Source organism: Ornithorhynchus anatinus, chromosome 11 (genome assembly GCF_004115215.2).
Source record: "Ornithorhynchus anatinus isolate Pmale09 chromosome 11, mOrnAna1.pri.v4, whole genome shotgun sequence".
In the NCBI taxonomy this organism is placed as follows: domain Eukaryota; kingdom Metazoa; phylum Chordata; class Mammalia; order Monotremata; family Ornithorhynchidae; genus Ornithorhynchus; species Ornithorhynchus anatinus.
In genome coordinates, this window is record NC_041738.1 from 23990289 (window position 1) to 24012987 (window position 22699).

A 22699-nucleotide genomic window follows, 5' to 3' on the forward strand; every position below is an offset into this window, starting at 1 on the left:
TTGAGAAGCTCACGCCTAGTGGATTCAATTTAACAACGAGGCAGTCTGTGAGGTCTCCAGGAGCAAAGAGAAGGGGGGAGAAGGCATGAAAGGAGGTTTCGGGAGGGAGTAAAAGGTCTGGAATAACTGGGGCAATGAACATGTGAGCAGGTCATCTTCTAGCCCCAGAAAATGTTGAAAGTGGTCAAGACTCATTTGAGGTAAAGAAGCCAGACCAATCTTGGGCCTGATTTTCTTAGCCTTGCTGGGATGAAGTGACCTCTCGCTGGATGGACTTTGACTGGTCCTTCAGAAGAGGATGGCCTAGTTCTGGGATTACTAAACCATGACAGGAGGACAGGAGGTATGGGGGGGGTGATGTGACGGGGGGTGTGCCAGACCATTGGAAAAGACGTGGCCCCCATCTCACATGGGATGCAGTCCTGGAAGGTGAGAGAGTAGTGAGCTTTTCCTCTGAGTAGGGGGGCTGAGTGGATCCAGCCCCCAGCCTGTGGGGCTACCAAGAGGGAGGAAGAGTGGGGATTTTCTCTACCATTGGCTTCAATCACCTCTCCCTACCTTACCTCACTGATCTACTACAACTCAGCCCCTCACACTTTACTCTTTAAACACCAACCCACTCACTATAATTGGATCTCATTTACCCCTCAGCTAATCCCTCGCCCATGTCCTGCCTATGTCCTGGAACTCTCTCCCCCTTCATATCTGACAGACCACCAATTTCCCCACCTTCACAGCCTTATTAAAATTATATTTCTTCCAAGAGGCTTTCCTATGTCCTCATTTTGCCTATTTCCTTTCCCTCTGCATCTCCTGGTCACTTGGATCTCCATCCTGGAAATTCACCTCACCCTCAGTCTTAAAGCAGGTATGCACATATCCGTAATTGATTTCACTGTTACTCCCCTATTAGACTATAAGCTCCTCCAGGAGGCCTTCCCGGACTGAGCCCTCCCTTCTCTTCTGCCCCATCTCCCCTCCCCATTTCCCCTCCTCCCTCCCTCTGCTCTACCCTCTTCCCCTCCCCAAAGCAGTTTTGTATATTTGTATATATTATTTATTACTCTATTTTATTAATGTGTAGCTATATATGATTCTATTTATCTTGATGGTACTGATGCCTGACTACTTGTGTTTTGTTGTCTGTCTCCCCCTTTTAGACTGTGAGCCTGTTGTTGGGCAGGGATTGTCTCCATCTGTTGCCGAACTGTACATTCCAAGCGCTTAGTACAGTGCTCTGCATACATTAAGCGCTCAATAAATACGAGTGGATTGAATGAATGAATGAATGAATGAATGGGGAACCATTAGAAGTTTCTGAGGTGAAAGGAGACGTGTGAGTGATGCTTCAGGAAGATGGTGCATGGGGAGTGCGGAACTTAGGGAAGGAGTGTGAGGACCTCAGCTTCCTTGCGTTCTTCCTAAGTTTACATTTTTATTTGCTGGGTCTTCACCTGTGGGGTGACAGTTGCTTGTGAATTAAGTTCAAATTTAGAAACAAACTGCAGAAAGCCACAGTTAACCTTCCCATAGGGAGGGAGACAGTGGTACAGTACTGAATGTTTCTCCTCCCCCGAGGCCCAAGGCAACGATTGATCAGGGATCTTCCCGACATTATAGAATTTTGCAGCTCAGTCACCTGAGATTTAAATGCATATTCTGACCCTACATCTGGAATGCGAATGAGATTCTAAACTCTGGAGAAGTGAACATAGTAAAAAAAATATCAAGCAATCGGATTTATTGAGCACTTACTGTGTGTACAGCACTATACTAAGAGATTGGGAAGGTACAGTAGAGTTGGTAGAAAGGATCCCTGCCTACAGGGAGCTTAGAGTCTATGGGGGAGACAGATAATAAGGGATACACAGCCAAGTGCACAGTTGATGCAGAGTGGAGGGTAGATGGGGATGTGAGCACTTAATCAGGGAAGGCGTCTTGGAGAGGCTGTGATTTTAGCTTTCATTCCTTCAATCTTATTTACTGAGTGCTTACTGTGTGCACAGCACTGTACTAAGCACTTGGGAAAGTATAATACAACAACACTGTATTGTAGTGTTGTGTTCTGATAAGCCGCAACAAGATGATTTCTTAGAAGGAGCAAAATTGCAGGATAGAGAGGAAATTACACTCAACACCACAGCGGGAAATAAGCACCACATTTCATTTACCACAATTATATCCAGTAACTGCCCTGGGAGCAAAAAAACAAACAAACAAAAAAGAAGATATCAGCATTCTTTTCTCGACTACTAACTTGCGCGCTACACAAACCACTAATCCGGTTAGCAATTCCCTTCTGCTTATTCAACAGGCTCCATCACGGTCATCATCTCTGTAGACTCTCAGCTCTTTGTGGGCAGGAATCACTTGTACCAACTCTACTGGACTGACCTTTCCCAAGCGCTTAAACCAGTGGTCTGCACAGAGAAAACGCTTGACAAATACTAATCGACGGATTGATCTTCCATACACAATACCAGTAAAACACTGAGCAACGTACGCTGAATGGCGCTACTCCACAGCTCACAACGATTTCTCTAGCCAATAAACAGTGACTGTCAGCAGGGCTTCTCAAAAATGATGCATTAAAATACTGTCATTTATATTCCCAAATCATTCTTGAAAACTACCTCTTCATTAAGGTAAGGTACGAAGAGCTTGGGAGAGTACAGTATAACAGAGGGGATAGACACATTCCCTGCCCACAACCCCCTCCCCTCAGCACTGTGCTCATTTGTATATATTTTTATTACCCTATTTATTTTGTTAGTGAGATGTACATCCCCTTGATTCTATTTACCATGATTTTGTTGTCTTGTTTTTGTCCGTCTCCCCCGATTAGACTGTGATCCCATCACTGGACAGGGATTGTCTCTATCTGTTGCCGAATTGTCTATTCCAAGCGCTTGGTACAGTGCTCTGCACATAGTAAGCACCCAATAAATACTACTGAATGACTGAACAAGGAGTTCACAGTCTAGCGGGGGAGACAGACAGTACAAAGGAAGAAATTACAGATAAGTACATACGGGCTACGGGCTGAGGGAAGGGTGAATGAAGGGAGCAAATCAGGGTGATGCAGAAGGGAGTGAGAAAAGAGGAAATGAGGGCTTAGTCAGGGAAGGCCTTTTGGAGAAGATGTGCATTCAATAAACCTTTGAAGGTGGGGAGAGGAACTAACTGCCTGCAGGATATAAGGAGGGAGGGCGTTCCTGGCCAGAAGCAGGATGTGGGCGAGAGGTCGGCGGCGAGATAGACGAGATCGAGGTACAGTTGAGTAGACTGGCATTAGAGGCACGAAGTTTACGGGTTGGGTTGTAATAGAAAAGCAGCGAGGTATATATCTGCATTGTATAATAATAATGATGGTATTTCTAAGTCCTTACTATGTGCCAAGTTATTTGGGATAGTCCAAAGAACAATCTAAAGTTGGGCTGAGTGCTGGGCCCAACATTTTTAATCCAGAAGTATTGGGTTAACCCAGTGGCATTTTACTCTATGCCACACAAAACAGGTTTAGCTTGTGCTTCCAAGAAAGAGCCATAGCCAGGTCTAGATTCAAGACTATTACCAGATTAATAGCCTAACTATATCCAGCAAGCATTTCAATTTCGGCACTAATATTAAAATTGGAACACCGGTTTTCTAGATGCCCTCTGAGTACTCGGGCCCACTGATACTGTTGCTATAAATTAGCCCATGACAAAACACTCGTAATAAGGTTAAGTGGTTACTAACATCTCATCTGCAGTACGTGGAATGTGGGGAAAAATGAATCTACCTTTCTAATTTAAGGTCGGCTTTTGATTTGGGGGACTACTTAGAGGCTCCTATCGGTCTCTTAAAAAATCTTAACATGAATTTCTTAAGAATTAATTCCTAATGTTAAAAACCCTGAAAACATTTCTGGTTAAACTTATGCCTGGAACACTGTTTTAAAAAAATGTTCAGTCTACCTCTTCCACTCCTCAAAAAAAACCCTCCAATTGTTGTCCAACAACCTCCACATCAAAGAGACACTCCTTTTCTGAGCTTTAAGGCACTCATCAGGTCTCCCCCTCCTACCTAATTTTTTTTTCCAGTGGTATTTGTTAAGCACTGCATTGTACTTACCACTGAGGTATTTACAAGATAATCAGGTTGGACATGGTTCAGGACTCACATGGAGATGCTACCTCATTTTACAGACAAGGTGATAGGCACAAAGTAGTGAAATTATTTGCCGAAGTCACAAAGCAGACAAATGGTAGGGACAGAATTAGAACCCAAGCCCTCTGACTTCCAGGCCTGTGCTCCTTCCACTAAGCTTATCTCTCACTACAACCCAGGCCGCCCACTTGGGGCCTCCGAAGCCAACCTGCTCACTGTACTACTACCACTAATAATTATATTTAAGCGCTTACTATGTGCCAGGCACAGTTTTAAGTGCTGGAGTGGATACAAGCAAATCAGGTTGGACACCGTCCCTGTCCCATGTGAGGCTCACAGACCAATTCCCAATTTACAGATGAGGCAAATGAGGCACAGAGAAGTGAAGTGAGCGGAGCCGGCAATAGAACCCATGACCTTCTGGTTCTTCAATCGCGTCTGTCTCACTGATGACCCCATGTGCGTATCCTCCCTCCCCCAAACTTGGAACCCCCTCCCCATTCAGTATCTGACAGACCAACACTCTTTCCATCTTCAAAAGAGTATTAAAATCACATCTCCATGAGGCCTTCCCTGACTAATCCCACATTTCCCTAGCTCTCTGCCCTCCCTTTAGGGTCGCTTACGCACTTGGGTTGGAACCCCCTTAAGCACTCCGATTTTCTCCCCACCCCAGCCCCACATCACCCTTATGCACTTAAATATTCACCCCATCCCAGCCATACAGTCAATCAGTCAACTGTATTTACTGAGCCCTTACTATGTGCAGATCACTGTACTAAGCACTTGGGAGAATACAAGAGAATTTGCAGACATTCCCTGCTCATAGCGACCTCACAGTCTAGAGGGGGAGACAGACATTAATATGAAAGCACTTTCAAATAGCTTTATACTCTGCCTCTTCAGCTATCTGTAATTTATTTTACTGCCTGTCTACTCCATTAGAATGTAAGCTCCTTCAGGGTAAGAATCGTGTCTACCGCTTTATTATTTTGTACTCTCCTCTCAAGCGCTTAGTAAACTGTCCTGCACTCACTAAATTCCATCGACTGAATAACTGGGTATTCCTTGGAAAGAAACTAAGAAAGCTTTTGGAAACAGGATTTTCATAGAGTGGTTCCAATTCAACAAACCACTGCCCGATCGCCCTTTATTTGTTCAGTCACTTCTCCCTTCGGCACCAATTTACAGCACTATTTAACATTCAAAATATAGTCATCAAATGTCTGGCAAGAGTTTGAATATAAAAATCTTAATAATCAAAGTATTTTTCCTGTGCATGTACATTCTGTACACACCTATATACACATATATATATATATACACATCACGGCAAAATTTTATATTACAGCATAAAAACTTAAGATCACAGACTGCAAATGTGAAATTATTAAGATCGATGAAGTGACAGGCAAGAATACCTCTGGTGTTTATTAACCCAATCCATAGAAATATGTTTTTATTCAGAATACATTGGGAGTTGGCTGCTAAATGTCCTGCCCATGATTTAATTCCATCATTTGAACACATGGTCAGCATTGTATTTCATTTGTTTTCATTTCAAAATGAGTTGGATCAGTACATTCCAACAAAAAGAGAATCAACAACATATTGCTAAGTGGTTCATGAAACAATTAAATGATTAAAAAGACAATGATCTACTTTTACAATCTGGTTTCATGGCATTTCAATTTACCTTAATAAATTAGGCCAAGTAGTCGAAGTTATAAAGTACTTAAATATGTAACTGAAATTTAAAAGATGGTTAAAAAAAGCAGGTCGATACTTAAGAACACAAAGTAGAGAAGAATCTGAAAACTTATAATGAAATAAACCTACATAGACACAATATCAGTAGTTTTAAAATCTATTGGTCACTTCAAAGCATAAATATTGCCTGTGCGCCTCTTCTAATCTGCAGATGAGCAATAAACTGCTCAAACATTTAATTCATCCAAAAAATCTGAGTAAAAACACAGTTGACTATATTTGCAGGGATTAATGATTTTTTACTTCAGATTTGAATTTAAACCAAGAAAAAAATGTCATTTTTCTTTTTCTCCTCTAATATTATCACCCTAAAAAAAGAAGGGAGTTAAAAAAAAAAAACATGCTCCAGGTGAAGCTCTCTTTTCTGAAAACAGATAGTTCTGTCCCCCTAGGGAGAAGGGTGAGTGGTGAAAGTCAAGAGAGTTGGAGGATGCCTGATAAAGCAGCTGTTTTTATCCGGCTATTTTAAGAATGCAGAACAGTAGGGGCTACTCAGGCTAAGGAAAAACAAGAATTCACTTGAACTCCAACTATGAGCATGTGACCCGCACTCAAATGGCAAGACCGGGGTGTTTCCAGGATGCCTTATTTAATCGTCACGTGGAACTGCACGCTTCCAACAACCCCGCCCATCCTCAGTATTGCAACCAGCTACAGCTCCTTTTCCCCTTAGCTACCTTCCGGTCTCAAAAAGCAAAGTCCAAAGAGGTGGCCACTTCCCCAAAAGCTTCAATTCTTAAAGAGGTAGATGGGAGACAGGCTCCAATCGCCTGAGAAAAGATTGCTGCAGCTGTTCTGAATCACGCCTACTGTAATGGCATCTGTGCATCACCCGGCACTGAGGTGGATCTAAAATCTGATTCACTAAGACCGCTTCGCAGGCCAACAAGGTCAGAGAACATTTTTGGCATAGGTTTCGGCCTCCACATCTACTGGGTAGGGACTTCCTAGATGGGCAGTTTAGCACATTTTTTAACTATTTTTGTTCAGTGGTAAAATCGCCGGACACATGTTGTCTGGCAAAAGGTCCGTGGCAGGAGTGAGGTCCTGTAACGCTATTCAAGCCTGTTCCGAACGCACAGTAGGAACCACATAAAAAGATAGAGCGATCTAAAGTAAGAGTCAGAATCAGATCTCGGTGCCTTATTCCAAAAGAGGGCCTATTTTTAAAGACAACAGGATTAGTACCTGTGTGACTATACAACGAAATGGCTTAGCCAAATACAGATTAACCAAACTGTGGCTGGTTTGGTTAAGTGAAGAGGAAGAGAGTTTGAAGAGCCAAACAAAACTGGGCATGAGCCAAGACCAATTTTTTCTACCATTACACTTTCCAAACCAGCTTTGGTACCAATTACTTTACATAATTAGCATCCTTTGGGTGCTTTCGTGGCAAGTCTTTGGCCGCGAACACCTCTGCCCCTGCCATATAATTTACGTTCAGAAAATGTTGTAGCTGTCCCCCCCGGAATCGAAATCAGATTCCAAGTTGCAGATTCTCAACTCGTTCAGCCCTCCGTTTGTACTGCAAGAATTTGGTGAAACACAGCTAGTAAGGAAAAGTCTGAGGATATCCACAGGATCGGGAATGTTATGAAAGGAGTTTGCTCCTGGTCTCTCTCTGCCACTCCCAATCTGCACCGGCCCAGGGCCATCTGGGAATTTTTACACCATTAGGAAGTGAATGAAAGAAAGAGGGCAATGAACCGACAGAAGCTGCGGGCCTTTCAGAGAGACGCTAAGCCTTAGGATCAACGCTTGCTCCTCTGGCAGGATCCTCTGAAAGCTTTGTGGACACAGGTGGGTGACTCAGTTCTTCAGCAGAACTGGTTTGTTAGCACTGAGGCTCGCTGCCTTAACGGAAGTGTCGAACAACCTCTAGTGGCAGCTGACAGAAGAGAAAATCATTGAGCCACCCAAGGGGAGGGGCGAGTCAGATGAACTCCTTTTTCCTGTGGTTGAATCCCTGGACTACTAATAATTCATTCATTCATTCATTCAATAGTATTTATTGAGCACTTACTATGTGCAGGGCACTGTACTAAGCGCTTGGAATGTACAAATCGGTAACAGATAGAGACAGTCCCTGCCCTTTGACGGGCTTACAGTCTAATCGGGGGAGGAAGACAGACAAGAACAATGGCAATAAATAGAATCAAGGGGAAGAACATCTTACTAAAACAATAGCAAATAAATAGAATCAAAGTGATGTACATCTCATTAACAAAATAAATAGGGTAATGAAGTTGAGCGGACGAGTACAGTGCTGAGGGGATGGGACGGGAGAGGGGGAGGAGCAGAGGGAAAGGGGGGAGAAGAGGGTTTAGCTGTGGAGAGGTAAAGGGGGGGGTAGAAGGAGCAGAGGGAAAAGGGGAGCTCAGTCTGGGAAGGCCTCTTGGAGGAGGTGAGCTTTAAGTAGGGTTTTGAAGAAGGGAAGAGAATCAGTTTGGCGAAGGTGAGGAGGGAGGTGTTCCAGGAGCGTGGGAGGACATGGTCGGGGGGTCAGCGGCGGGATAGGCGAGAACGGGGGACGGTGAGGAGGTGGGTGGCAGAGGAGCGGAGCGTGCGGGGTGGGCGGTAGAAAGAGAGAAGGGAGGAGAGGTAGGAAGGGGCAAGGTGATGGAGAGCCTTGAAGGCTAGAGTGAGAAGTTTTTGTTTTGTGTAGAGGTTGATAGGCAACCACTGGAGGTAATGTTGGTATTTTTTAAGCGCTTACTACGTGCAGAGCACTATTCTAAGCGCTGGGGTAGATACAGGGTAATCAGATTGTCCCACATGAGGCTCACAGTCTTAATCCCCATTTTACAGATGAGGGAACTGAAGCACAGAGAAGTGAAGTGACGTGCCCACAGTCACACAGCTGACAGGTGGAAGAGACGGGATTCAAGCCCATGACCTTTGGCTCCCAAGCCTGGGCTCTTTCCACTGCACCACACTGCTTCTCTAAAACCCGGGTGTCAATCAATCAGTGGTATTTCATGAGCACTGACTTGGGTGACTGGGTGCAGAACCCTGCACTAAGCACTGTTCAAGAGAGAGTACAACAGAATTAGCAGACTAGCTCCCTGCTAAAATAGAAAAATAGCAGGCCAAAGGGAAGACCACAGTGGCCGACAAAGCAGGCCTGCTGGGATACATTTGGGCATAGCGTCGGCAGTGTATTGTGGTCATTTTGGCCATAAAGGCGTCCTGCGTGAATAATCTTGGATTTCTCCCGCTGGACTGCGACCCCGACTGCCTACTCACTCAATGCCCCCTTGGCCCCCCACTCCCTACAACTGGGGTGGGAGAAGGGGGTGAAAAGACCGGCAAGGATGAGAAAGTGCCAGGGCCCCTGCATAAACCACTCGCGCTATAATCAGTTCCTGGCACGGCTTCTGGTTCTCGATGGGAGACGCCATCACTACTCTCGGTCTCTGGTGTTCGCCAACAACGTATATTTAATGATGGCTGGTTGGTATACTCGGGACTTGGACGCAGCTGTTTTTCCCAATAAAATATAGGTTCCCTCGCCTCGTGAAGCTTCTTCGATATTTTGACACGGACACTCTCCACTCTTCCCACTTGCAAAATCCCCTTAAAAATATCTCCTAAATAAAAAAAAAGCTTTCCCAGGCTAAGCCCTGTATTTCCCCTATTCATTCAATAGTATTTATTGAGCACTTACTATGTGCAGAGCACTGTACTAAGCGCTTGGAATGTACAATTCGGCAACAGATAGAGACAATCCCTGCCCAAAGATGGGTTCACATCCGCCTCCCCTCTGTGTCAACTTCGTACTTGGCTATGTATCCCTTAAGTACACTGAAACTCAGCCCAATTCCATAGTACGTGTGTAAATATTCTTATACTCTATTACATTCCTTTTTTTAATAGTATTTAAGCCCTTATCTAAGCGCTTTGTCTAACACCGTTCGAAGCGCTAGAGTGGATACAAGCTCATCAGGTGGGACACAGTGCCTGTCCCACAAGGGGCTCACAGTCTTAATCTCCATTTTACAGATGAGGTAATAATGTTAATAATAATGTTGATATTTGTTAAGCACTTACTATGTGCAGAGCACTGTTCTAAGCACTGGGGTAGACACAGGGGAATCAGGCTGTCCCACGTGGGGCTCACAGTCTTCATCCCCATTTTACAGATGAGGGAACTGAGTCACAGAGAAGTTAAGTGACTTGCCCACAGTCACACAGCTGACAAGCTGACAAGTGGCAAAGCTGGGATTCAAACTCATGTCCTCTGACTCCAAAGCCCGTGCTCTTTCCACTGAGCCACGCTGCTTCTCTAATGGAGAAGCAATGGTAAGGTAATGGAGGCACAGAGAAGTGAAGTGACTTGTCCAAGGTCACACACGATAGACAAGTGGCGGAGCTGGGATTAGAACCCAGGACCTTCTGACTCCCAGGCCTCTGCTCTACCCACAGTGTCAGACTGTTTCTGTATGCCTAATCTATTTTAATGTCTCTTCCCCCCGTAGACTGTAAGCTCCTTGTGGACAGGGATATCTACCAACTCGATTGACGGATTGGCACACATTCCAATACTACCAGCAGTGGTAATAATCAATCAATAATCAAAAAAAGGAGTAATCAAAAAACTCCAGTGGTTGCCCATGCACCTCCATAACAAACAAAAACTCCTCACCAATGGCTTTAAAGCCCTCCATCACCTTGCCCCCTTCTTCCTCACCTTGCTACTCTCCTTCAACAACCCAGGTGGTACACTTCGCTCCTCTAGTGCTAACCTTCTCACTGGGCCTCTCTCTCACCTGTCTCGCCGCCGACCCCTAGCCCGTGACCGGTCTCTGACCAGGAACGCCCTCCCTCCTCAAATCAGCCAGACAATCACTCTCCTCCCCTTCAAAACCTTATTGAAGGCACATCTCGTGGCTCAGTGGAAAGAGCCCGGGCTTGGGAGTCCGAGGTCATGGGTTTGAATCCCAGCTCTGCCACTTGTCAGCTGTGTGACTGTGGGCAAGTCATTTCACTTCTCTGTGTCTCAGTTATCTCATCTGTAAAATGGGGATTAAGACTGTGAGCCTCATGTGGGACAATCTGATTACCCTGTATCTACCCCAGTGCTTAGAATAGTGCTCTGCACATAGTAAGTGCTTAACAAATACCAACATTATTATCTCCTCCAAGGGGCCTTCCCAGATTAAGCCCCACTTTTCCTCATCTCCCACTGCCTTCTGTGTCGCCCTGACTTGCTCCCTTTTGCTCCTCCCCGTTCTCAGCCCCACAGCACTTAGGTACATAACTGTAACTTTATTTGTATTGATGCCTGTCTGCCCACCTCTAGACTTTAAGCACCTTATGGGTATGGAATATCACTGTTTATTGTTGCATTGTAACTTTCCCAAGCGCATGCAGTAAGCGCCCAATAAACATGACAATGAATGAATGCTTCATCAAAAAAAAAATAAACACGACTGAATGATTGGTATTTATTGAGCGCTTTCTACGTACCGAGCACTGAACTAAGTGCTTGGGAAAGTACACAGAGTAAGTGCTTAATGAATAATATTACTACTACAATATAATTAAGTTGACAGACATGATTCCTGCCCAAGGAGCTTATAGTCTCGTTAGGGAAACAGACTCTAAAATATATTACAGACATGGGAAGGGCAGAGTATAAGGATATGTAGAGAAGTGCAGTAGGGCTGGGATGGATTGAGTGTCAGAGTGCTTACGGGTGATACAAGGCTGACGTTGGGAGAGAATCAAGTGCTTTTAAGGGGTACAGACCCAAGTGCCCAGGCGATAATAATAATAATAATAATAATAATAATAATAATGTTGGTATTTGTTAAGCACTTACTATGTGCCGAGCACTGTTCTAAGCGCTGGGGTAGACACAGGGGAATCAAGTTGTCCCACATGGGGCTCACAGTCTTAATCCCCATTTTACAGATGAGGTCACTGAGGCACAGAGAAGTTAAGTGACTTGCCCACAGTCACACGGCTGACAGGTGGCAGAGCCGGGATTCGAACCCACAACCTCTGACTCCAAAGCCCGGGCTCTTTCCACTGAGCCATGCTGCTTCTCTTAACCGATGCTCTCTTAGGCGATGCAGAAGGGAAGGTAAATAGGTGGGTAAATGAAAGGAGAGTTGGGGAAGGCCTCTTGAAGGAGGCTGCTCTTGAGCAGGAGTGTGACCTGGTGGATAGCGCCCAAGTCTGGGAGACAGAAGGATCTGATTTCTAATGCCAGATCCGCCACTCGTCTGCTTTGTGACTTTGGGCAAATTTACTTAACTTCTTCACGCCTCAGTTACCTCATCTGTAAAATGGGAATCATGACTGTGAGCCCACATGGGGCAAGGACTGAGTCCAATCTGATAACTTCGTATCTACCTCTGTGCTTAGTTCAGCGTCTGGCACATAGTAAGCACTTAAATACCCCAAGAAGAAAAAAGGAGATGTGATTTTCATAGGGCTTTGAAGATGGGGAGAGTGGTCATTTTTCAGATATGAAGGTGAAGGTAATTCTGTGCTAAAGGGAGGATGTGAGCAAGGGGACGTCAGTGAGACAGGTGAGACTGATAATAATAATAATAATGTTGGTATTTAAGCGTTTACTATGTGCAGAGCACTGTTCTAAGCACTGGGGTAGATACAGGGTCACTGGGGTAGATACAGGGTCATCAGGTTGTCCCACGTGAGGCTCACAGTTAATACCCATTTTACAGATGAGGTAACTGAGGCACAAAGAAGTGAAGTGACTTGCCCACAGTCACACAGCTGACAAGTGGCAGAGCCGGCATTAGAACCCATGGCTTCTGACTCCCAAGCCCAGGCTCTTTCTACTGAGCCATGCTGCTTCTCTGATACAGTGAGCAGGTTGGTGTCAGAGGAGTGAAGTGTTCAGGCTGGATCGTAGACAGTAGCGAAGCTAAGTAGGCAAGGGAGAGCTGACTGAGTACTTTAAAGTCAATGGTAAAGAGTTTCTCTTTGATGCAGAGATGGGCGGGCAACTGTTGGAGGTTTTTAAGGAGTGGAAAAGAAGTGGACCGAACAGTCTGTTAGAAAAATGATCTACGCAGTACAAGAGAGTATGGTGGGAATGAGTTTAGACCGGAGGCAAGGAGGTGGGTGAGGAGGCTGATGCAGAAATCAAGGTGGGACGTATGGGGGAAGCGGGATGGCCTAATGGAAAGAGCACGGACCTGGGAGTCAGGTGACCTGGATTCTAATCCCAGCTCTGCCAGCTGTCCGCTGTCCGCCCTTGGGCAAGTCATTTAACTACTCTGTGCCACAGTTCCCTCATCTGCTAAATGGGGATCTGCTACCCATTCTCCCTCCTATTTAGACTGTGAGCCCCATGTGGGACAGGGACTGTATCCGATCTGATTATCTCATATCTACTCCAAGCGTTTGACACATAGGAAGGGCTATGTGTATACAATGATACAAGGGGTATACAATGATAACTGTAATAATAACATAAGGGCTTGGACCAGCATGGTGGCAACTTGAATGGAGAGGAAGAGGGGAGTCTAGAGATGTTATGAAGGAAAAACCAGCCAAATTTGGTGCCTGAATGAATATGCACCTTGAATGAGGTGTGAATTGAAGATAATACCAGGGTTATAATAATGTTGGTATTTGTTAAGCGCTTACTATGTGCAGAGCACTGTTCTAAGCACTGGGGTAGATACAGGGTAATCAGGTTGTCTCACGTGAGGCTCACAGTCTTAATCGCCATTTCACAGATGAGGGAACTGAGGCACAGAGAAGTTAAGTGACTTGCTCACAGTCAAACAGCTGACAAGTGGCAGAGCCGGGATTAGAACCCATGACCTCTGACTCCCAAGCCCGGGTTCTTTCCACTGAGCCACTCTGGGTTACAGGCTTGAGAGACAAGGAAGCTGGTGATGTCTACAGTGATGGAAAAGTCTGGGGAAAGACAGGGTCTGGATGAGAAGATGAGCAGTTCTGGGCGTGTTAAATTTGAGGTGTTGGTTGGACATCCGAGAAGAGATGTCCTGAAGGCAGGAGGACATGTGGGATTGCGGAGAAGGATTGCTCAGGGGTGGAGAGGTCAATGTGGGAGTCATCTGTGTAGAGATGGCAGTTGAAGCTGTGGGAGCAAATGAGTTCTCCAAGGAAGTGGGTGTAGACGAATGGAAAGGGACCGAGAACTGAGCCTTGAGGGACTCCCGCAGTTAGGGGGTGGGAGACAGAGGGGCAGCCCACAGAAGAAACTGAGAAGGAGCAGCCAGAGAGCTAGGAGGAGAACCTGGAGAAGACAACGACAGTGAAGCCCAGGTTAGATAGTGTTTACAGACGAAGGGGGAGCGGGGGAGGTCCACAGTGTCAAAGGCAACCGAGAGGTCTAGGAGAATTACGATGGAGTTGAAAATACTGGATTTGGCAAGAAAGAGATCACTGGTGACTTTGGAGAGGGAAGTTTTCATGAGGTGACGGGGTAACAGCCAGACTGAAGAGAGTCAAGAAATGCGACAGAGGAGAGGAAATGAGGCAGGAAGCGTAGACAACTCCTCAAGGAGTTTGTGAAGGAATTAATTTTAAGGAGAGAGATGGGCTGAAAACTGAAGGGGGCTTCAGGGACTAGAGAAGGTGTTTTTAGGATGGGGGATACACAGGTATGTTTGAAAGCAGTGGGAAAGAAGCCATCGGAGAGTGTGCAATTGAAGATGGTGGGCAGGGAGAGAAGAAGATAGCGGTCAAGTGCATTAATAGTAATTATAGGAATAGTAGTATTTAATAATTGGGTTTATTACACACCTATGTGCAGAACATTGTACTAAACACTGGGAAAGATTATACTAGTGAGAATTAAACATGGTCTCTGGGCCTCAAGAGGTTCAAAACCTAAGAACAAATAGAGGGATAGGGGACTACCACCAGATGCATAAGAAGAGATAAAACAACATGAGAAGCAGTGCGGCTTTGTGGAAAGACCGGCTTGGGAGTCAGAGGAAGTGGGTTCTAATCCTGGCTCCGCCACTTGTCTGCTGTGTCACCTTGGGCAAGTCATTTAACTTCTTTGTGCCTCAGTTACCTCATCTGGAAAATGGGGACTAAGACTGTGAGCCCCACAAGGGACAACCTGATTACCTTGTATCTACTCCAGTGCTTAGAACAATGCTTGACACACAGTAAGCGCTTAACAAATACCATAATTATTATGACAAAAAACACAAAAAGATGACAAGGATGTGGATAAATCTAAAAATAACAAAATAATTTAAAAAACTGGGTCCTGTAACTAACAAAGAGATCAAGACTTAAATAAAAAAAGTTAGACTAGATGGTACATTCAGTCCTGCTGTAACACAGCTGTTACTATTATAAGACTTGGATATGTGACAGAAAAAAAGAGAACATTCTTCTACAACATTGAGCCCCTTCTTGTAGAATTTGACTCAAAGTAGTTTCGGTACGGGGAGGAAAGGCTGGGCACAAACAAGGGAGTGATGCTGCTTGACTGAGTGATTCCCAGCCTCTGCCTCAGCTTTATTACCATCCTGTGCGTTTCTTTTGCGTGCCTGCAACTTTACAGTGTTTCACACAGTAAAAGAGTAGTGAGTGGCACAATTCTCTTTGTAATGTTCATATGATAATAAAAGAGGTTGACTCGAAAAATGGCCATACTTGTATTTTTGACCATCAACCCCCACCACCCACGTTCCACGATTCGAAGGTTACTGGAACCCAATTTTCCTGAAGCAAGGGGTCCTTCAAGAACAGAGCCCCGGTGTTAGAGGAGAACTCCCCCGTATTACTATCCAATGGAAGAAATAGAAAACACTATCTCACGGGCGAGCAAACTGTAGTGGGCTTGTCAGAAGGCGGCCAGCCAAGTCTCAGGCTGTGATGGAAGCCACCAAAGCTGTGCCCCCACCTGAGTCCCCACATTCCTATTTTATAGAGCTTTACTGCTATCCTCCTCTTTGGCCCACCCCCTTTTTCAGAGGATCGGGGTGCCTGTTAGCAGGTGAATCAAGCAACAGAAAGCAGAGAAAGGAAGAAAGATCTCCACATTTAAATCAGAAATTTAAAGGTGGTAGGATTTTTTGGAGAGAAGGCTTCTGATATAAAGAAAATGGAATTTTCACAAATTTGAGCCTTTGTAGCCTGGGCCTTGAATGTATTTAACAGGGTTCAAATGTTCTTTTTTTAGCCAGCTTTCAGTTTTAGCACATATTTTATAGGTATACTTTCTGACAAATAGAAACTCTTTTGTTGATTCCTACCTTGTAACTTTTCCCCTAGTAACTAAAGCCAGATGAAGCTAAGTTGAGCAAATAGATAACTTGTTAGAAAGAGGATAAAAAGCGGTCAAAGATCATCACAAACATTTTTATCCAGAATCATTATCCCAGGCGTGTTGAGGGAAATGGCCTAAGAGCAAACGCAATAACAAATTTTTGCTCTGAGTAATGCTTTAATGGTGGTGTTCACCTTTCTTTTTATTAACCACCTTTCTCATTCCAGTATAACTCTTCTCCATCTTCACTGAGGGAGTGACAAAAGAAAATGGAATTAAATTGCAGGAGAGATTTTGGTCTGTTCACTGGCATCACGCCATCAAGCCGACAGCAATGAGAACTTAAGACAGAAAGCAAATGTGGTCTCTGCCTTCAAAAGAACTTTCAATTACCTTTGAGTGGAGTATAGAGTTTAGAATTAGGAGTGATTTAAGGAATGATATTAGAATGGGACTAAACCCACTGGCCTAAATGGTCTAGGAACAGTTCCAACTGGACACAGTGGATTGAACTAGAGGAATTCTCTAGGACTAACACCTGGATCCATACCCTCTGAGCATTTGCTATTCACCCTACTCTCAGCCCCACAGCACTTATGTACATATCTGTATATTTATATTAATAATGTTGGTATTTGTTAAGCGCTTACTATGTGCAGAGCACTGTTCTAAGCGCTGTTCTAAGGGTAATCAGATTGTCCCACATGAGGCTCACAGTCTTAATCCCCATTTTACAGATGAGGTAACTGAGGCACAGAGAAGTTAATTGACTTGCCCACAGTCACACAGGTGACCAGTGGCAGAGCCGGGATTCAAACCCATGACCTCTGACTCCCAAGCCCGGGCTCTTTCCACTGACCCACGCTGATATTAATGTCTACCTCTCCCTCTAGACCATAAACTCCTCGAGGGCAAGGAACCTTTCCACATATCTGTTATACTGTATTCTCTCAAGTGCTTAGTATAGTGCTCTGCACACAATAAAGGCTCAGTCGACACCATCGATCGATCGTTCGACTGAGGTTCTGTGTAGAAAATGAACAGAGAACGATCCACTAGATGGAAATTACCTGTGGCCGCGAATGTCAGATTGGTCACACACTCCTCCCAGCGCAATCCTGTGGAACTCTCGACCCAGGGTCTTTGCTACTGACCGTCCCACGCTGGTTTTGCCAACGCCAGGTGGGCCTACGAAGCAGAGGATGGGTCCCTTCAGATTGGTCTTCAGCTGCCTGACGGCTAAGTACTCCAGAACTCGCTTCTTCAACTTCTCCATGGCATAATGGTCATTGTCCAGAAGAATCCTGGCTGCCCGGATATCCAGGCGATCTGTCAAGCAACAAGAGCAGATTGAGCATTCATACTAAAGAATCTTGTAGCAACAGTGGGATGAATGCTGTAACTGTCAAATCAATCTTCTCAAACCCGGCAGAGTGCCAATACCGTAGTGTCGTCGTAGTGCCGGTCTTCAGTTTCTCCCCCTGTGGATTGCAAGCTCCTGTGGGTTGGGATCGCGTCAACCGACTCTGCTGCATTGTATTTTCCCAGTTCGGTACACAGTAAGCACTCAATAAATACCACCGTTAGGTTTTTTGCCATAAACCAACTGGCGGTAACAGGGAGGCTGCAACGGCCTTTGTGGCATGCAGCGGCCAGCCGTTTTTCCGGATTCCTGTCGGACTTGTCCACCTCGAAGAGATCCCCGGATGATTCTTCAGCAAGAAACCCTGGCCTGGAATCCCCTCCCTTTCATACCTGAGAGGCCTCGCTTTCCCAACCTTCAGTTCCGCACTAAAATCACATCTCCTTCAATGGGCCTTCCCTGACCTCCCCTATTTGCCTTCCCATGCGCACCACCTGTGTAAACAGAACTGTATCATTCACGCACTTGGTATTCACCCCACAGCACTTATGGACATATCCTTATACTCTCCCATTTCCCACAGCTCTAGTTAATCTTATTGTCGGTCTCCTCCTCTGAACTGTAAACTCTCTGTGGGTAGGGATGGTGCCTACAACTCTATCGAACTGTGCTGCAATCCCAAGCGCTTAGTAGTTTACTGCACACAGTAAGGGTTCAATAAATATCACTAACTGATTGATAATCCCAGAGTAGATGTACAATAATCAATCCTCTACAACAGCTCCTGTTCGCCACAAGACTCACAGCTGCAGGTGGGGAGATTGAGGCACAAAGAGGTTGGCTAATTTACCCAAGGTCAAACAGTAGTCCAGTGAAAGAGCTGGGATTAGAACCTGTGTCTCCTGACTCTCAGCCTTATGCTCTTTCTACTAGACCATCTTGCCTCTCTGTCTAGAGATATTCTAGAAGAATCAAGGACAGAACTGAAGCAGTAAGATTTGATTCTATTATCTTTGAAGTTTCTTGAGGATGGGGGTGGTGACTTTTGCTTCTGATGTATCCTTCCAAGTACTTGATACAGTACTCTGCACATGACAGGCACTCAATAAATAATACTGACCCAGAGGGAGATCTAGGAAGGGCAAAGGACAAACGCAATGGATCGGAGACATGGATTTGAGAGTGGTGCAGCTAGTAGGTTTCCCAAGGAGGAGTGAAGAGTGTGACAAGAAAGCAGAAAGATAAAGAGACACCTGGTGGAGAGCCTTGATTCTGTCAGTTTGGAATTTCAACTTGAAGTGGGGAAATAAGTTGTTAGCCTTGGAGGTTTTTGAGGAGGGGAGTCAAGTGTTTGAAACAGCAACATGCTGGAAGATGGCAAAAGTTGAGTCTTAGGAGCAGAGATGAAGAGGCAGATTTAGGAAGTATTGTGAAGGAAACTCTGGCACAAGAAAAACAATTAAGTTCCATTCATTCAATAGTATTTATTAAGCGCTTAGTACGTGCAGAGCACTGTACTAAGAGCTTGGAATGTACAATTCGGCAACAGATAGAGACAATCCCTGCCCAATGACGGGCTCACAGTCTAATCTAGAAAAGCATCTCCTGGGAGCCTTGGACGAAACTTGCCTAAAAGGGTTTAGTGATTAACAGCAGCAGCGGGATACTACCGTATTGTAAAGGCAGAGATAATTTCTAGGTCTTTGAAATGTCTACACTCATTTTATTTTAAAAAGTAACTCCTGCTTGACTAGATTGGTTTTGTTCAAGGCAGAAGACTGATCAAGGGGAAGCCATTTCTACAGGTTCTGATTCTACATCTAGTGCCCTATTTTTAACCGAGGTCACCAATATGCCCAGGCAATTTAAATTCTCATGAGATATGTTAAATGGGTTGGAAACAAAAATGAACAAGACAGTTGGGATTCTACCTTAAGAGGCTGCATTTTCCACAGGATAATACTAATATCATGATCCAGAGGAGAAACTCTCTAAGCAACTATGATGAGTGCGTTTATTCTTGAATAACGAATTCTGATACCCTAACTGGTGGATGAAAGGTAAATGGCACAAACACAATAAAGAACTAATTTTTTGGCACACTTTCTAACAGAGAAAATGGCTCAGATAAATCCAGAAGGTCAGAAGAACCAAAGAAAACTGAAAGAAGGAGCCGCAGAGGATCTAGATTACCCTCCCCTACTACTACTACTAATAATAATGTTGGTATTTAAGCGCTTACTATGTGCAGAGCACTGTTCTAAGCGCTGGGGTAGATACAGGGTAATCAGCTTGTCCCACGTGAGGCTCACAGTCTTAATCCCCATTTTCCAGATGAGGGAACTGAGGCCCAGAGAAGTGAAGTGACTTGCCCACAGTCCCACAGTTGACAAGTGGCAGAGCTGGGATTCGAACTCATGACCTCTGGCTCCCAAGCCCGGGTTCTTTCCACTGAGGCATGCTGCTTCTCTACTATGCTCAGGAGTTACTGATAAGAACAATTTGCATCTTCGCTAGGTTGTGACTGACAAAAAGTTGTTCACGAGTTGTCAGTAGCATTTTAAGAGTATACAAATTTCTGCTCTAAGGCACAACTTTCTGAAGAAAATTTGGGGTAAAAACAACAAAAAAAAACACCGTCTCCTCAACCCAGCCAACTCCTGACATGCACATAACAACAAGTAGCTTACACTCATATTATAAATGGGCCAACCTGAATACTGCACCAGTCTTCTTGCTAAGTACCCTGCCTTGCCCCTCTTTGGTCCATGTTTCACTCTGCTGCCCAGATCTTTTTTCTAAAACACTCTGCATTTGTGCCCACATTCCTCGGAAATTCCCAAAGCCTAAATATTCATCTCCACACCAAGCAGAAACTCCTTCCCACTTGCACATTCTCTTCTCACCATAATCAGGACATTTTGCTCCTCTCAAGCTAATCCATCTACTTTGCCTCAGACTTGCTTTTCCCACCAGTGACTTCCTAGCCCACACCCATTCCTCTGATTGGAACTTCTTCCTACCTGGAGCCTGAGAGGCCACAGATTTGCCCATCTTCAAAGAAATCGTCCTGAAACCACATCTCCTCCAGGAGGCCTTGTCCAATTAATTTCTACCTTACCCAGGTTCCAGTCCTCCAACTACCCACTAAGCACTTCTGCACCATCCGAGCACTGTTGACTTTGCAAACTTCTATAGGATCTTTGTACGTAAATACATACTTAAGCACTAACTGGGGTATATGAGAAGCAGTGTGCCCTAGTAGAAGGAGCATAGATCCAATCTAATCCCAGGTCTGCGACTTGTCTGCTGTGTGACCTTGGGCAAATCACTTAACTTCTCTGTGCTTCAGTTAGCTCAATTGCAAAATAGGCATTCAATACTTGTTCTCCCTACTACTTAGATGGTGAGCCCCATGTGGGACCAGATTATTTTATATCTACCCCAGTGCTTGGAAGCTAGGAACTGCTTAAGAAATACCATGACCATTATTATCAAGACATACGTTCTTTTCCTCTTTCTTCCACTCTGAAAATCAGTGCCAGTCATCCTGGTAGAATGTCAACTCTTTGAGGTCAGGGACTAGGTCTGCTAACTTCTACTGTACTTTCCCAAGGTCTTACTGCACTACAGTGAGTAGGCTGGCATTAGAGGAGCAAAGTGTGTGGGCTGGGTTGAAGTAGGAGAGTAGCAAAGTGAGGTAGGATGGGGCAAGATGACTGAGTACTTTAAATAATGATAATAATAATAATAATAATGTTGGCATTTGTTAAGTGCTTACTATGTGCAGAGCACTGTTCTAAGTGCTGGGGTAGATACAGGGTAATCAGGTTGTCCCACGTGAGGTTCACAGTTAATCCCCATTTTACAGATGAGGTAACTGAGGCACAGAGAAGTGAAGTGACTTGCCCACAGTCACAGAGCTGACAAGTGGCAGAGCTGGGATTCGAACCCGTGACCTCTGACTCCCAAGCCCGGGCTTTTCCCACTGCACCAGGAGGAAATGTGAGACTGCAGAGAGGGAGAGAGATCAAGGCTGGAGATGTCGATTTGGGTATCATTCATATAGAGGGAGTAGTTGAAGCCATAGGAGCCAACGTGAGTGGCGTATATGGAGAACAGAACTAACCTTGAGGGACCCTCACAGTTAGGGGGTGGGAGGAAAAGGAAGAGCCTGCAAAAGAGAGACTGAAATTGAGCTGCTACAGAGATAGGAGGAGAACCAGGAGAGGATAGTATCAGTGAAGCTAAGGGTGGATAATATTTCCAGGAGAAAGGGGTGGTCAATAAGGTAGAAGGCAGCTGAGAGGCCAAGGAAGGAGTACTAGAATGGAATAGAGGCCATTTTTTCTCTCCTGAGAGAGATAATCTATAATAAAGGAACTAGTAGCCAAGAAATATGCCAAAGATTAATATTAGGAAGACTTGCTATGAAGAACCTGGAAAAAGTCATGAAATGTGCTGATGTAAGAATTTCCACAAAAATACGAACTGTCAACTGTGGTGTTTCCAGTGGCAATGTATGGATCCAAAAGCTGGACAGTGAAAAAACAGGACAGAAAGAACATCGATTCTTTTGAAATGTGGTACTGGAGAGGCTTTTGCGAATACCATGGACTGGCCAAAAAACAAACCACAAACAAATGGATTTTGGAGCAAATGAAACAAAGTGGTCTTTGGAAGGCCAAATGACTCGACTTAGATTAGCATATTTTGGACACATAATCAGGAGGACTAATTGTCTGGAGAAGACACTAATGCTAAGAAAAGTCCAGGGAAAATGTGGAAGAGGCAGACCAGCAGCCTGATGGATAGGGACCACAGCAATGATGACAGAAGAACCATTAGAAAGGTGGTGGATTATAGCAGAGAACAGGACATTCTCAAGAAAGTACATCCAGGGAGTCGCTATGAATCGGAAACGACTCGACGACACTTCATAATAATAATAAGAGGCCGTTGGATTTGGCAAGAAGGCGATCACTGGTAAACTTTTGGAGCATGGTTTCTGTGGCGTGAAGGGGACGGATGCCATACTGGAGGGAGTCAAGGAGTAATTGGAGGAGAGGAACTTGAGACAGCGAGTACAGATGACCCGCTCAAGGAATGGTAGGAGGGAGAGGGGGTGATAGCTGGAGGGGGCCATGGGGTTGAGAATAGGAGAGACATGAATA

The 22699-nt window shown here is 44.9% G+C and overlaps 1 protein-coding gene across 1 annotated transcript in view; it reads right to left on the minus strand.

Annotated features, from left to right (window-relative positions):
• Positions 1-22699, minus strand: part of LONP2 (lon peptidase 2, peroxisomal) — a 139601-nt gene that overhangs the window by 79874 nt on the left and 37028 nt on the right. Inside the window, exon 7 of the mRNA XM_029075905.2 lies at positions 17233-17491. Coding sequence (XP_028931738.1) covers positions 17233-17491 — 259 coding nt within the window. The remainder of the gene's footprint in view (positions 1-17232; positions 17492-22699) is intronic.